This window comes from Astatotilapia calliptera, chromosome 3, assembly GCF_964374335.1.
Source record: "Astatotilapia calliptera chromosome 3, fAstCal68.1, whole genome shotgun sequence".
In the NCBI taxonomy this organism is placed as follows: Eukaryota; Metazoa; Chordata; class Actinopteri; order Cichliformes; family Cichlidae; genus Astatotilapia; species Astatotilapia calliptera.
In genome coordinates this window covers 67,956,674-67,974,250 of record NC_137424.1, presented here as the reverse complement: position 1 = coordinate 67,974,250, position 17,577 = coordinate 67,956,674, and the positions used below count along the sequence as shown (strand labels likewise).

The following is a 17,577-nucleotide window of genomic DNA, read 5'->3' as shown; positions in this document are numbered from 1 at the left end:
CATGGGCTGCCCACATTTAGGTCCAGACCAAAAAGGCTAGGCAGCGCCTGTACCACCTACGACAACTGAGGAAGTTCAGGGTCTCTCCAAAGATCCTCAGGATTTTCTATACAGGCGCTGTGGAGAGCATCCTCACACAGAACATGACATCGTGGTTTGCCAAGTATGCCAATCTCTAGTGCAATGTGCCGCAGTCTCCCATTGAAGGAGCTGCTCAGTGCTGTCAGAGTCTCATGCATGGGGTGGGAAATGTTGTCCAACAAGGATGACAGCTTAGCCACCATTCTCCTGTCACTCACCACCTCACCTGGTGTGACGACTAGAGGGAGTATATAAATATAACTAGGCTTCCTGTTTGTGCTTCAGATTTTGGCTGACGTGTCTGTGTGTCTGCTGGGTCTCCATATTCCGGAATATGTAAAATTAAAGATAATTTTTTGAGTTTGACCACTTTGAGCACTTTTGTCTTTTTGGCCGTAAAGAATATAAAAGAACCGGATTTAATACCGGGCAGATAACCGTATCAACATATGAGGTAAAAGTACATAAAAAAAGCTGAGTTAAAGCGAAGTGTTAAGAAAGGTGAAGCACTAGAGCGACATGAGGAAAAACCTCTCGATTGTGATCAATTTTCTCTGTTTGGGGAGTCTGCTGACCACTCTTACCTGGTACGCGTTTGAGGACAGGTGAGTGAGTACTTTTGTATTTTACAGATAAAAGCAAGAGGTCACGAAACAAAGTATTCTGATCAAAAGTAGCTTATGGCACTGTGATAAACGCTTCCCAACAGTTGGGAAGCTGTGTAAAATGCTAATATAAGCCTGAGGTTGCAGAAATACAAACATGCTTAATTTAAGTAGAAATACACATTTCATATTTGTTAAAAAATACTCTGGTAAAAGCTGAAGTACATGTCTTCATGTGTTTGTCATTCATTCTTTCACACGTAACCACAAACCTCAGCTCTCACTCTGTATTTCCTTCTAAGGGAATAACAGTATTTGGTATGTTTGTTTTGTTTGCATTGTTCTTTTGATACGAGTTTTGTTGTGCAGTGAAAATAAGGTTAGAGTCACATGACCGGTTTACTCTGACTACACAACATTATTGGTACTGATTTGTAAATAACTGGACATGAATAACTTGTATATTACGTAGTATTACACAAAAGTATATTTCTAATTAACTTGGCTGCACTTAATTTCTTTTGACAATACTTTTTTTTTTTTAGTTAGGATTCATTTTGAAAGAAAGGCAGACGTAAAATGTAAAGTGAAATACAAACTCATATATAGTATGGTGTTGTAAAGAGCTGAGAAACCACAAAGTGGGGAATCTACAAAGAGGTACTGAACCTTCAGATGTTGCTGTAGCTCAAGCGAGACATAGAGGACCTTCTTTCATTCAGCACATAAAAAAAAAAACAACCAACACTGCGCTTCCAATGGGGTCAGTAACCCTGCACATGCCTTCACTTATTGTGTAACAAATCTTTTTTACCACCGCAACAACTGTAAATCAAATCAACACTGCACTATTGGTAGAAACGACCTATAACAGCTACAAAACCATAACAGAGTAAACACAATGTCCCAGGGGGATGATGGGAGATTCCATTTAGCACTCCCAGCACACCACATATCTTTGTATGGTACTTTCTACATGTTGGTTCACAGTACATCTGTATATCTGTGTATCCCATCTGTATAACAGTATAGATCATCTATACATTTGTATACAACATCACATCTGTATATTTGGTCTCTGCATAGCAATATAAACATCTGAATACTTATTTGTGTATACTTAACTTACTTGTACATAATCTGTTCATAGCTATTCCCGCCTTTTATACTATCCTTATCCTTATATAATCTGCTCGTATTGCACTTACTGCTCTTGCACATCTGATTAGATGCAAACTGTGTTTTGTTACCCTGTATTTATGTGTCCTTACAGGCACAATCGCACACGTTTACACACAAATGTTACCAGAAACATATTCCGTTTACTATGCAGATATACTATACGTGTTTCTTACTGTCACTGTTGATATTGATTATATATAGCCATATAGGAATGCTAAATGGGGATTCTAAATATCTTAATATTAGTAAATAACGTACTCTGGACCGCTTCTTCAAGTTCCAATAAGGTTAATTCTTTTATCATTAAAACTATACTTAAAACTTCAATTCCTTTTGTTTGCAGTGACAGCATTTAGGGAATTCTATTGGTATCTAGCGATGGTTAATATCACACTCTAGCTTGTAACCAAATATCATGTCACATTTGAGCTCTGACTTTTACACTGACTCACTGATTTTTAAACACCCTCATCATCTTAAATTGAAACTGATCTCTGGCACCACTGATGTGACTGAACTATGACTGTAAACACTAAAGCTCTTCTGCAACTGTTCAACAACAACAGCAATACTGTAAACTTCAATACAATACTGCAGACTAACCAAATTTCCCCTTGTGGGGACAATTAAAGGATTATTCTATTCTATTCTATTCTATTCTATTCTATTCTATTCTATTCTATTCTATTCTATTCTATTCTATTCTGTTTAGCCTGCACCAAACTGTCTGTGCTTTATAGCACAGCAGCTGCCAATAACACAGTTGGTATATTCGAGTTGACATTTAAGACTATTAAAAAACAAAACAAAACAAACAAACAAACAAAAACCTCATTGTGTATAGATACAATATCTGATACAAACATCTCTCAAGTGAATTACGGCATTACTTGTAATCTTTAAATTTCCAACAACTCATAGACCCCTCTAATAATATCTTAAATATTTAACATACATAAGAACAGGGATCAGATTTAATAAATGAGTTAAAATCACAAATTACCTCCTGTGAGATGTAAACAAAACAAGACCAAAGAAGGGGTCAAGAAAGAGTCATAATTTTATCTCTTATTTGTTTCTCACAGTTTTGTCGAGCTTCACCGACCAAATCCTCAAAGAAGTGCCCCAAAGCCCTCTGAACTTTGTAAAGGCTGCAAGTAAGAGCAAACATTGCCATGACTTGTTCATTAAGAAATTACAATTTTTATGTCAAGATTAAGTCATGTAAGCCCCCTGCAGGAAGGAGTAGGTCTAAGGAGCTTGGAAAGAAAAGTGTCAGAACTTCTTTATTTTTCTTGAAGACGTCAACATGGTCAACATGACCCCCCTTGGGGGACACTGCCACCACATCCACCATTTGCTCTTTGAACTGAAGAAGCTTCTCAGGTGAGAGGTGAAACGTCTTAAAGAAAATTTTAAAAGTCCAGACGCTTTTCTTTTCAAGCTCCTTAGACTACGATGACCTGGATGACTGAGAACCTTCACAGACACCCAGTGCAGGAAGGTTACTAAATGTACTGGAATGCTTGTGCATTACAGGGAAGTCATTGATGAAGTGAAAAAGCTCTACAATCCAACGTGGAAAAAGCATGAGGAGAATTACCACAGATTGAGGTAATACCTAACATCCTGATATTATTGATTGATGGTTGAGTTTTATTTTTATGTGAATTTCTGGTTAATAATAAATAAATAAAAACTGCCTGAAGCTAGTATGTGAGTACGAGCATGGAAGATGGCAGACTACAGGAAACAGCTGCTATTTATCCTCAAATGCAGATGAGGCAGGATTACTCCTAAAGGTCTTTAAACAAGCTCTTCAGTCAAGGCTAAGAGCCATTTGCTAAACGAAACGGCTAAACAAATTTTCCCGTCAATATGCTTAAACTAGTTTTAGTTAAGAAGACACGTGAAAAGGGGACCTTTGACCAGCCCACAATTAAAAGTCTAAGACCAGCCAGAAAGAAATAAAGGTTTGGTTTACTTGTTTAGCAGACTCACACTCAGGATGTGTACAAGTGGGTGGAAAAATTGTCTGAGAGGCAACTAAATCAAGTAGAGAAAATTCTCTTGCAAAAATGTTGAACTTTGCTGTGATGTAGAGACAAATTCCACTAGTGGAGCTGATCGCAGCCACAGATTCAGAAACCTGAACCAACACTGTGGATGTGGACGCAACTGCGAATGATGGTTTTGGCCTCTTCAGCAATGCAAATGTTCCAGCATCCATGGAGGAGAGGAAGGCGGTCGTGTCGCTTAGTGAGGACAACATAATCGTCATCTGACAGACAAGAGCGGGCCCAAGGTTTTACAAAATTGTTGGGTTTTTGAGGAAGAAGACAAATAAGTACATTTTATTACATTTATTAAGCAATTCAAGGTTCAAGGTTAAAACGGCTGCCTTGTCTGTGCTCACTCAGGAGACCCAAATGAACAAAGAGCACCACACCAGGCAGTGTACGCCTTTAAACAGAATCTTAACATGCTTGGTTGAAACAACTGAGGGTGGCCTTAGGTCTGATATCTGCTCAGGTTTCTTGTACCTCTCTCTATACGTCTCCTTATACAGACATGAGCCTTTTTCAGGAAAAAAAATCCCATTACCATAGCAACCACCTCTTGCACTCTGGTCAGGCCTGCATACAGAGATGGGGAGGGGGGAAGGAAAAGGAAAGTGGGGAAGAGAGCTTCTTTATGTGCCTCTTTCTTCTAACAGAGTCAGTCTTGAAGTTTTGTACCTTCTGGTGCCATCAGCAGTCCAGGCAGACCATCCCCCTCAAATTCCTCACAGAAGGAGCTTCTGTCTGTGCCTGTTGTTGTCAGTGTTATAGACTACTTCCAACACTTCTTACTAGTCTACAATACATAACTGTGTGTGGTAAAGGATAAAACAAACGTGTGATGTTAATTTTGACATAATAGCCTTAAGCATAAAAATAAATTCCAGCTGGATCTAAGGGTAACTCTTTGAGACTTTTATAATGGTGTGATTTCAGCCATTCCAGAGCTCCGTGTGAATGATTCTAATGCCTTTGGTCTATTGAAGGGGTGTCAAACTCAAATACACAGTGGGCCGAAATTCAAAACTGGAACAAAGTCGCAGGCTAACATTAATATTTATTGAAAAAAAAAAAACCTTCCTCCAGATATAAGAATGAATCTTTTCTTATGGACTCAAATAAGTTTTGCTGGAAAACTGAATATGGAACAAGCAAAGCTTAATACTAAACAATATATATATTAGCTGTATAATACCAGTAGGCCAGCTCTAATAGTAATTTGGTATGGCTTCGTGGGCCAAATGTAATTAGGCTGCGGGCCATCTATGGTCTATTGGATCATAACAATCATTAAAGTGTTTTGATATTTATGCAAAGGTACTGTTTAAGTTTGAGGAAACCTGCAGTCAGCTGAGAATGAAGAAGTCACTTGGATGAGTGGTAAAATGAAAAGCAAATAGGCCAGCTAGGCCGGCAACACTGCATTTGTCACTGGTGCTAATACGTTTCGAATTGAAACGCTGAAAAAGCATACAGCATTATATGCCGCGATAAATGCGCTGCCAAAATGTCCCCGCTCCCCACTGCCTTTCAGCGGCAGGCAGGAGTAAAGAGGTCATCTGAGGAAGCCGAGATGATCATTAAGTTTAACATCGCCTACAATATTGCAAAAGAAGAAGTTCCGTTTACTAAGTTCAAGTCAGAAATAACTCTTCACAAGAAAAATGGCTTGGACATAAACCCCACATACAGCAATGATGTTGCGTACGCCCAGTTTCTAGGCGTAATCGCTGACACACTGAAAAAAAAGACGTCAGTGGAAATTGCGAACAGTACATACATGGCCTTCCTGATCGATGGAGACACAGACATCGCCACAAAAGAATGTGTCATTGTGTACGCTCGTATCTTGCAAAAAGGAAGACCAGGGAATATACTGATTGGACACATTGAAGTCCAGCATGCCCATGCCCAAGGTAAGCCATGTCATGTCACGTAGCCTATGTATATGATTGTTACTGAATGAACCATATCTAGCATATTCTTATCATTGAAAATTAAACATAGCAATAATACATGAATATAGAAACTCAAACTGAAAAAGACTGCATTGTAAACTCTTGATCTGATAAGTAAATGGTATTTTTTTTTTATTTGTTTAGGAATTTATGCTGCCTCAAAGAAAGCATTTGCTGCTCTTAGGGACCAGTGCAGTAACTGGTTGGATAAAATCATTGCTATGGGGGCTGATGGAGCTGCTGTTAATTTGGGCAACAAAGGGGGTGTCAAGTTAATCATTTTGAAAGGTTGTTAGTTAATCATTTACAAATCAAAAAAACGTGAACATGTAAAACTGCGGTGTTAAGTAATGCAATTAAAAAATTTGGGTACGCCTAAATTTTGTGCTGGTGCGCCTAAATTTTATTTTTAGGCGCACCAGTGCAACCATGGCAAAAAGTTAGTCTAGAGCCCTGCCCATGGGAGTGTCCCCTAAGAAACCTTGGCTAATCGTGGCCTACACCTGTTTTCACACCTTGACTCGTGTGATTGGATAGAGAATCAATAGGGGGTCTATTGTCCCTTTTGGGGGTTCACTACCATAGGGCTTAAATCTGGGACTCTCCACCATTTGAACTTAAATTAAAGAAGCTTCTCGGATGACAGGTGAAACGTCTTCAAGCAACTTAAAGAAGTCCAGACGCTTTCCTTTCCAAGCTCCTCAGAGCACCTCATAAAATATATGTCTCTTAAAGTACCACCCTTATGACCGATATTAAAGTACACTTGTATAGGCCTATTTAACACCACATACAGTTTACACAAGACAATTTTATCTCTTATATGAATGTTATTTATTTTAACTGTCATAAACAGGATGTAACAAGCGATGTTAATAATAACTGTACTGAAGACAGTCATTCCTCCATGGTCTCGGCAGACTGAGTCCGTCTTGTCACATTTAAGAGAGCTCTCACTTTCCAGAGGGCATCATTTGTTTACCCTGATCAGAGACATTAGGATCATTTGCTACTTTGAAGGACTGCCTAAATTTAAGGAATCTGTCTTGACTTCTTGAATTGGCTGGAACTATTATATACAGATCCTAGAATATCTGAGTCATGCTGTTAGCAAAGATAAGTTGAAAAATATTTTCAGCTTCATTTCCTCCTGTGTTCCTCCAGTTTTCCTCCAGTGACTACCTCCTCGTGTTTTCTTGTTTCCACGATATAGCAAGGTTTCTTCCTACCCTTCAGGGGTTTGTTTATTTATTTAAATACCTAATTTAAATGTTCCTCAGTTTAGTTTTGTTATCTTTGTTTTTCCTAGTTTTGTAAATATGCCTTAATAAAAAATACTCTGACTTAATCTCAGTTTTGTCTCCTTTTGTCTGCGTTTGGTTTCTCATAAAATCACTGTTATGGACTGTTGTGAACTTTATCTGTCTCTGATTTTTCCACGCCTTAAGTTTTTACTGTCTTGCAAATCTTTCATCTCAACACCAGAACTAATTTTACTTTTTATGTTTTCTTTTATTTGTTTTTCATTTGTTTTTAATTTGTCAAGATTACAACTGAGCATCAATTGCAATGGATCCAACAATGGCATCGTCACTCAGGAAAACACTCCAGTGGGATCTAAGATTATTTGTGACAAGGACAGGAGTGTCATCTCTGTGACCCCGGAGCTTTTCAAAATCTTTATAAAAGTATGTTATTCCTAAACACAGGAACCGGTCTTGTAATTTGTTGTTTATGAATGAACTAGTATGAAGACAAAATTTGCTGCATGTTTCATGCCTCTGTTGTTCTTCAAATTTTCAAACATGACTTGACTACGTTTTGTCATCATCCTTAAAGGATTAAATCACATCAGTTCCTAAATACAATGAGTAGTTGTCTTTCACACACTGTATGTTACAAGCACTGTAAATGTTGCTCTTTGTTATTTATAATCTGTTGATGTCACTTCCAGGAGAATCCTTTCTCAAAAAAGAGATGGGACACTTGTTCAATTGTTGGGAGCGGTGGGATTCTAACAAACAGCGGCTGTGGAAAAATGATTGATTCAGCTGATTTTGTTATTAGGTGAGAAAGATGTTCACTGTAAGGAATGGAAATCGTGATGAGGACTCTTCTCTCTGAAAGTAATATTTCATGTTATTTCAGGTGCAACCTTCCTCCTCTGGAAAATGAATTTCACAATGATGTTGGCAGGAAGACTAACCTTGTGACAGCAAACCCAAGCATCTTCATGCATAAGTGAGCAATTAATGAACCCGACATTGAACTGACTTGTTAGTTTATGTCTTGTTGCTTTAAGTCATGCGTTAATTTGCAGGTATGGGTCACTGACGGGACGTCGTGGGGCGTTTGCAGACAGTCTCCAACAGTATGGCAACTCCCTGCTTCTCTTTCCTTGCTTCTCCTTTGGTTTTACTCGCCCAGTTTGTCAGCGGGCTGTGTATGCCATTGAGGACATGGATATCCCTATCCAACCAATCTTCATAAACCCTAGGTATCTCGAAAGACTGGTCAAATTCTGGGAATCTCTGGGGTTAAAGGAATATCGACCTAGCACTGGATTATATATGACTACCCTGGCACTGGAATTTTGCGAAACGGTGCATTTGTATGGATTCTGGCCATTTAGTAATCACCCAGATAAACTCTTTGCCCTGACTAACCACTACTATAATAATGTACCCTATAATAGGAAAGTCCATGCAATGCCAAAAGAGTTTTCCCACTTGGTGGAGCTGCATAATAAGGGCGTGCTCAAGCTTCACCTTGGAGACTGTAAATCAGATCAGGTCTAGTTTGAATTTTGCAATAACAAAAGAATATGTTCAAGTATCCAACTGAGAGGCCAAGACATTTGCACTCAAATCCAAATGTATTAGAGAGATGTACACTACTTATTATTTCAACAGTCTTTCTTTTAATTATTGTTCCATTTCATGTGTTAGAAATTAATTTTTTTGCTAAAGTTTCTTTTTAACAACATTTGCAGTGCATGGTCATGATAAAGTTGATACACTCCTCGTTAGAAGGAGGGTACCCTGCAACAGATGCAGGATGAGCAGTTATGGAGACCCCTGGCAAAATAGAAAGCTCAACAGGGGGCTGAACTGTTACTCTGGCCGAAGAAAGATGCTGCTGACTCCCTGGAAAACTTAATGTAACATCACCCAATTCATTTCCCAACTGATCGCCCCCGGAAACATTATTCATTAGTTCACCGTCTGGTTTAGAACCCAGAATATTAATGTCCATTGTAGCCTGAGAAAAAGTCGCTCCGCAGTCAAGTACTAGGTGAGTGTTCCTTTCAGAGGTCTGTCTGTCATCGCCCGAATTCGTATTTTCGTTGTTCTCCAAAAACATAAATTCAGAGTCTTTATTCTCAGTCTTTGGTTCTTTTAACTCAGAAGCAGAAAAACACAAACACAGATTGGCTGCCTCACCCTCACCAGAATTACATTGATGAATCTTTGACACACAGGCAGTATCTACCCCATAATATTGCCCAGAGTCAGTAACAGTCTCTGCATCATCTCTAGCGGAAGTTTCACCATTCCTAGCAAGCAAGTTGACTGTTATGGAAAAACCCTGTTTGAAAGTTGGGCCCCCAAGGTACTCAGTACAGTTCATTTTCTCTGTCACAGGAAGACAACGTGACATTTCTTCAGTCTCCACCTGTGACAGGGTTTCAGTCACCAAAGGGGCCAGTTTGGCCCCGTGAGCTGCGTTTATAACAGAATTGTTCATAGACACATGATTTATCTGTTCATGGCTGGTTCCTGGACATCCATTAATTCGGCACAACTGGTCAAAGAAGACTCATTCACGTTCATTTTGCAGTCATGTGGTGGACATGTAACCTGATCAGAGTCTGTGGTTACACATAAAGCAGTTACACTTACTTATGATGGGGAGGCTGGCACTAGGTTAACGGCAAGAGTCTGAATAAACTCTTCTGTGATGGGTTTGACAGAGCCATTAGCTCTAGCAGTAACCACATTAGTCACAAACAACTCAAAAACGACGCTGTCAGAGGGGATTGAAGCCTCATTATGCTCTGACTGACAGGAATCACGGAGCTCGGCCTGATATTTGGCAGGTCAGTCCTGCATTCCCCAGCTAGACCCCCACCAGAAGCTGACTTAGACAGAGGCTCTGAGTCACCTATGAAGGGAGGTGCAGCTAACATAGTGTTTAAAAGAGCTGTGGCTGCCAGTGGTGGTGCAGACTGTGAGCTTACTATGTCAGTAGTACTCCCAACCAACACCCCATCCTGAAATGTTTTAGAAGAAACAAAAGACCATGATTTCAAATTTACACAAACTGAAGGTAGAACATGATCATTAGAAACAGTATCGGAGGCCCAGATCTCAGCCTCGGCATTCACTGCGCCCTGAGGGGAGCCAGAGCTACATAGGTCAGACATGTGTCCCCCATCTTTTTCTTCTGGGGGGCACAATACACTTTTAGAGTTCAGAACATAGACCACATTGCCATTACTGTTCTCTTGACCAGGAACACAAAACTCAGGTGAATTGTGCTTGTTGAGTACAGGAGTGAGAGCACCACTCAGAGGTCGCTTTGAATTGTTTTCCTCTGGTTTACACAATAATTTGATCTTACACAATTCATGACAAGTATTAGAGTCACAAGATGAATGAGCTAAGGAACAGTCAAGTTGATCACCAGGTACAGACAGGGTGTCCTTATTTAAGTCACACCGCTCATGACCAGAGGTTATATCACCACCCTTCACACCAAACATGAGTTCTTGATCAACACTTTCATCATTTATTAAGGGAATGGGTGGTGTTGAGGAGCACTGGGTTGCTATTGCTTCTCCAGCACATGTAGAAATTGTCTTTATCTCTGGAGCATCTACAGACCTTTCATAACAGTCATATTCCTGCAACCTAGGCAGAATTTGAGGCGAAAGACTGTCACTAACCTCTATTATTAACGGAGTCTGAGAGGAAACAAGAGTCCCACCAACCTCCAGCTGCTGCGCGGTGCGTCGCCTCTTCTTTGAAGAAACCACTGAGGGTGAAGCATTGGCTGTTGGGGAAGTGAGGGGTGGCAGACCCTGGCAGCTCCGAGGGCCCCCGAGAGACAGGCGTGTTCCCCGAAAGATGTGCTGACAATCGGGGGTGAGCCACGGCTTTCCCCGGAGCTCCTTCTCTAGGTGGGTGCAAGCTGCTTGCTGCCACTCACAGAGGTCGAACTCCATGATTCCCGTCTTTCTAAACAACTAAACACTGTACTTTCAGTCTCAGAACACGAGTTTCCGGCCCCGGCGAATCAATGCACATCTCGCTCTTCTCTATAGAAGGATCGTGAGACATAGACACACAGTCACTCTCCCCCGGGGATAGCGCGGTGCAACGGCGGCGTAGACGCCGGTTCTTTCTGGAAGTGGGTTCGATGGATGCTGAAGCCACCGAAGCAGAGGGTGACGTGGCGGCGATCTCCTCGTCGTCCGCCCACATCCTCGCCAGAAAAGAGGCAGGCGAAGTAAAGTCCGAGCGGGGTGGAGAGGGCGAGCAGCTGGCCCGAGGCGGTGCAACAGGTGAGAGTTCCTCCTCCAAGATGAGCCAGGGCTTCCAACGGAGCTCGTCCTCCCGTAAAGCTAGCAATACCTGCTGTCACTCATCGTTGCCGAAATCTGCGGCCTCCACCATCTCAGTGCGCTGTGCTGTGCAGCTTGACAGTGGCGGAGACGAACTGTGAAACGATGGCGGTGCAGCGGTGAGCCTCAGTGTCCCTACTCTGATTGCCTCCAGCTCGCGAGGTAACCACAACGACAACCATTTAACGCGTCGGAGTCGTAGGTGCTGAGGCGACGTTCAACACCCTCTGAGCCAGCGCGCGGGCACGAAGCTCCTCCTTCAGGGGGGCCAGAGAGTCGAACGCCTCAAAAAGCTGGGGAAACTGCCGGAGCTGTGGCGCCTTCTGAAGGATGGCGTCAATGGCCGCCAACCCAGTGGACACCACTCTGGGGTCCGTGCAACCACAGATGCGCGTCATGAGCCGGCTGATCCGCTGCAGCTCCTCCCCAATTTCGTCCGGACTGTCCGCTGGGTCTGACATGGTCAGATCGTACTGTCACAGCGGGGTGCGCCGGTGTGAAGAAGAGGTAGACCCAGATGCAGACACGGTGGAGACAGAACTAGGTTTCCAAAAATAAAGAGAGCCTTTATTACAGTTGATGGCATGACAAAAACACTAGAGAACACTGAAACTGGGAAAACTAAGGAGGCTAAGAACACTGTGTAACGAGACCCGAACTAGACATGACTCGAACTAGACAAACAAATAAAACTTGGACATGAAACATGACAGATAAACACACGAAGACTTAACACAGAAAACTTCACACAGGGATGAGACAAATGGGGATCTTGATAAATCATGAATTAAAACTGTAACCTAGGTATGACAGAATGTAACTAGATAAACTGAAATGAAACTAGACTGAAAGGAATAACAAAAACATCAAGAAACTCAGAATACTGGGTCACATGACCCAGGACCATGACAGGGGAAGGAAAAGGAAAGTGGGGAAGAGAGCTTCTTTATGTGCCTCTTTCTTCTAACAGAGTCAGTCTTAAAGTTTTGAACCTTCTGGTGCCATCAGCAGTCCAGGCAGACCATCCCCCTCAAATTCCTCACAGAAGGAGCTTCTGTCTGTGCCTGTTGTTGTCAGTGTTATAGACTACTTCCAAAACATCTTACTAGTCTACAATACATAACTGTGTGTGGTAAAGGATAAAACAAACGTGTGATGTTAATTTTGACATAATAGCCTTAAGCATAAAAATTAATTCCAGCTGGATCTAAGGGTAACTCTTTGAGACTTTTATAATGGTGTGATTTCAGCCATTCCAGAGCTCCGTGTGAATGATTCTAATGCCTTTGGTCTATTGAAGGGGTGTCAAACTCAAATACACAGTGGGCCGAAATTCAAAACTGGAACAAAGTCGCAGGCTAACATTAATATTTATTGAAAAAAAAAATTCTTCCTCCAGATATAAGAATGAATCTTTTCTTATGGACTCAAATAAGTTTTGCTGGAAAACTGAATATGGAACAAGCAAAGCTTAATACTAAACAATATATATATTAGCTGTATAATACCAGTAGGCCAGCTCTAATAGTAATTTGGTATGGCTTCGTGGGCCAAATGTAATTAGGCTGCGGGCCATCTATGGTCTATTGGATCATAACAATCATTAAAGTGTTTTGATATTTATGCAAAGGTACTGTTTAAGTTTGAGGAAACCTGCAGTCAGCTGAGAATGAAGAAGTCACTTGGATGAGTGGTAAAATGAAAAGCAAATATTCAGATGAACCCAATTATCATCCTGGGACTTTTGAGTTCACACACACATCCTGTTCCCACATCACCATTGCACTAACAATCTTCCTCCTAGCGTTTTTCCCGCTCGGTTGCAGGGTCCGCTTTTCTGCAAAGTCGTCTCCAACCATTGCACTAACAATGATCATGCATTTTTTGACAGATGGCTGAGTGAGGCATAGAGAATTTAAGCCCCATGGGAGTGTCCCCTAAGAAACCTTGGCTAATCGTGGCCTACACCTGTTTTCACACCTTGACTCGTGTGATTAAGTAGAGAATCAATAGGGGGTCCATCGTCCCTTTTGGGGGTTCACTACCATAGGGCTTAAATCTGGGACTCTCCACCATTTGAACTTAAATTAAAGAAGCTTCTCGGATGACAGGTGAAACGTCTTCAAGCAACTTAAAGAAGTCCAGACGCTTTCCTTTCCAAGCTCCTCAGAGCACCTCATAAAATATATGTCTCTTAAAGTAACACCCTTATGACCGATATTAAAGTACACTTGTATAGGCCTATTTAACACCACATACAGTTTACACAAGACAATTTTATCTCTAATATGAATGTTATTTATTTTAACTGTCATAAACAGGATGTAACAAGCGATGTTAATAATAACTGTACGGCATTAAAACATTCACAGCAGGTGGGATACCCAACCTTTAATTGACGACGTATGAACTCTGCTTCCGGGTCCAAACTACTATGCGTGTTTTTAACATATTTTAATGTTTTGGTTTCTTGTTCTATTTAATCTGAACAAGCCCTCTTTAGAGGAAGCAGAGATGAGGTAGAGGAGGGCCAGAAAGTAGAGCAGGAACGTGAATGCTCAGAGGAGGAAAAACCAGCTTCTGGGAAGCTTGAGCAAGGGCAAAATGAGAACACGCAACATTCATTAAGGATAAGAAGTGATATGTAATATGTCTTGATGCATGCTCAGTCATCCAGGTAAGTAATTCTGTTCACGTAGTGTTTTCATTGGAAGAAATGTTTCGTCACTCATCCAAGCGACTCCTTGAGTCTCAGCTGACTGCAGGTTTCCCCAATCTATAAACAGCACATTTGCACAATGACTGAAACTAGCACCACTGAATGAACAATGAAAACGGGACAACCTGCAGTCAGCTGAGACAGAAGAAGCCACTTGTATGAATGACGAAGCATTTCTCCCACTAAAAGCGCTACGTCCAGATGAACAGACCACTCAGAAGTTGTGATTTGGTACAGATGTATGAAGACAGTCATTCTTCCATGGTCTCGGCAGACTGAGTCCGTCTTGTCACATTTAAGAGAGCTCTCACTTTCCAGAGGGCATCATTTGTTTACCCTGATCAGAGACATTAGGATCATTTGCTACTTTGAAGGACTGCCTAAATTTAAGGAATCTGTCTTGACTTCTTGAATTGGCTGGAACTATTATATACAGATCCTAGAATATCTGAGTCATGCTGTTAGCAAAGATAAGTTGAAAAATATTTTCAGCTTCATTTCCTCCTGTGTTCCTCCAGTTTTCCTCCAGTGACTACCTCCTCGTGTTTTCTTGTTTCAACGATATACCAAGGTTTCTTCCTACCTGTCAAGAGATTTTTGTTTTTATATAATTTGATCAGCTTCATGAAATGTGCTTTTTTTCTGTTTACTCAGCAATCTATATGTCTATGTGACTTTTCACCTAATAACGTTGTGATGAACTTATTCAGCTACTAAATCACTTCCTGTTTTTAGAGAACAGTTAGATGTAGAGAAGACAAACCGCAGCTCTTTCCGAGAACATGCAGATGAAGAAAAGTATTATCTTACTTTTTTTCATTGATTGTACTTAATTGTATTTTTGTATTTCCTTCATATATCTGTACCTGAGCTGAGGTGACGCAAAAATTTACCCGTTGTGGGATCAATAAAGTCTTATCTTATTATATCTTATCTTATCTTATCTTAAAAGGGGAAGAACCTGTTGATTCTGAGTGACGTTGTTATTTTTACACACACACACACACACACACACACACACACACACACACACACACACACACACACACACACACACACACACACACACACACACACACACACACACACACACACACAGACATGTATAAAATAAAAGTACGCAGGCAGCAGTTCGCAGTTCGCAAGGTGCGTTCGTTGTTGCCCACGCGTGTAAAAAACGACTGCAGTCTTTGTGTTTTCTAACTCAGGTGTCTTAACTGAAGAATTACAGGCTGATTTTTAGAAATCCCCTGTCACTACCCTTCAGGGGTTTGTTTATTTATTTAAATACCTAATTTAAATGTTCCTCAGTTTAGTTTTGTTATCTTTGTTTTTCCTAGTTTTGTAAATATGCCTTAATAAAAAATACTCTGACTTAATCTCAGTTTTGTCTCCTTTTGTCTGCGTTTGGTTTCTCATAAAATTACTGTTATGGACTGTTGTGAACTTTATCTGTCTCTGATTTTTCCACGCCTTAAGTTTTTACTGTCTTGCAAATCTAAAATTTAAAACTAATCTACATCTAAAACTAATTTTACGCTTTTTATGCTTTCTTTTATTTGTTTTTCATTTGTTTTTAATTTATCAAGATTACAGCTGAGCATCAATTGCAATGGATCCAACAATGGCATCGTCACTCAGGAAAACACTCCAGTGGGATCTAAGATTGTTTGTGACAAGGACAGGAGTGTCATCTCTGTGACCCCGGAGCTTTTCAAAATCTTTATAAAAGTATATTATTCCTAAATACAGGAACCGGTCTTGTAATTTGTTGTTTATGAATGAACTAATATGAAGACAAAATTTGCTGCATGTGTAACCCTGGTTAACACAGCTATCAATAAATAAAAGCCTGTTAGTAAAAACAGTCATAAGAAAAATATTACAGGTGATAAATAGTCAATAAATAGAGCATAATGGTTAGAAATTTCATTAAAAACATCAGCAATGATATAATTCTCGTTATAGGATTTCATTTGTGTTTAAAAACATGTTAAAAGGGTACAGAACTTGCTAATTCATGGTGTTTTATATTAATTCAGGTAAAATGTCTAAAATATGTGTTGAGACTCTTATTGTGAAAGGGCACGCTGCAGCGTGACTCCTGTGATAGCCACACCCAATCAGGTTGTTTCTTCTTTTTGATGCTGGAGAGGGAGAAATGCAGACAGTTCTTGCAGAGCTGCTGCTTAAATGAGTGAAAAAATAGTAAAAATAAGCCAGAAATCTACTTGAAGCCATTTTTGTACTCTGGAGAATGTATTTTTGTTTTTCCGACCTGTCCTTGCCTTGGTGGCGTTGTAAACATAACCGAACGGGACTTGGTGAGTTCAGAAATTGTCTTTTATTTCATGCAAGAAATGTTTTGTTGTATTATATTGCTCATTTCATGCAAATGGAGAGCCAAGGTAGCAGATTTATGTTGTTTTTTGTTAGAAACGGTGGATTCGTGCTTAAGCGACACACAGACTGTACTTCAAAGGCCTTTGACGGTGTTTCAGCGCGCCATATTGGCGTCACCTCATTTACGGCTAAATAAGCTGGAAAAAACAGACTTTTACTGTTATTTAAGGGCTACTCGTATGTTATTTTCGAATGTTTATGCACTTTATTTTGTTGTTATGGTAGGCCATTAAGGTTTGGATCGGGAAATGCTGAGCTAGAATCGGGAGTTTGATCCGCTGAGCGAGAAACAAGATGGCGAGCCACCCACGGACCTATTGAACTATACCGAGCAGGAAAAGGGAAACGCCCCCTGCTGGACGTTGAGCTCTTTCGCTGATAAAACTGGTAGGATTAATCCATACACCTCTGCAAAAGAACAGCGGACTTTTCAAAGCACTGGATAATCATTTGGAGTAATTCCAGGATTAATAGTTAAAGGACACAAAGAAAACTTTCTTTTGTTTGTTTGTTTGTTTAAGGGATTCATTCAGCCTTTTGCTGAATTGTTTTCAGTTTTTACATGTTTCTGTAAATTATTTTGGTCAACCTTACATTTTAATGCTGTAATAGTGTTAATGGAAATGTAAATAATTTTGTTGGGTTAAAACAAAATAAGAACTGGTTGAAATTTAAAGGTGAACCAAGACCAAGATTAAATTAAATCTTGGGCTTAAAGAACTGAACTTGATTTAAAATAACACATTGTTAACTCAAATGGATTGAAGGATAAACTTGAACTTAGAACTTGAAATAAATAAGACAATAACCTAGGTTGAAAATAACATCCTTCTAAAGCCAAATAAAAGGTTTTGAGATAAATACGATGAACTAACAGAACATACTAAACAAAAAGGGGAAAGAAAATATCTTGTTTTCCTTAAATGTGTGATGTTGGATGTGT

The 17,577-nt window shown here is 40.2% G+C and overlaps 1 protein-coding gene across 2 annotated transcripts; it reads left to right on the top strand.

The window, feature by feature from the left end:
- Nucleotides 1-364: 364 nt before the first annotated feature.
- Nucleotides 365-15,610, top strand: LOC113017191 (alpha-2,8-sialyltransferase 8F-like). 2 transcript variants are annotated; one of them, XR_013906393.1, is made up of 8 exons: nucleotides 365-686; nucleotides 2,954-3,025; nucleotides 3,408-3,482; nucleotides 7,433-7,574; nucleotides 7,841-7,953; nucleotides 8,035-8,127; nucleotides 8,207-11,068; nucleotides 11,154-15,610. XR_013906393.1 is itself a non-coding variant. In XM_080298898.1 (7 exons), exons 1-7 carry the CDS (start codon nucleotides 601-603, stop codon nucleotides 8,682-8,684), a joined length of 1,059 nt encoding a protein of 352 aa, XP_080155024.1. In that variant the 5' UTR covers nucleotides 365-600; the 3' UTR covers nucleotides 8,685-15,610. The 2 variants fall into 2 exon arrangements, 1 of the variants encoding a protein (XP_080155024.1); XM_080298898.1 differs by having other exon boundaries at nucleotides 8,207-15,610.
- The last annotated feature ends 1,967 nt before the right edge of the window (nucleotides 15,611-17,577 follow it).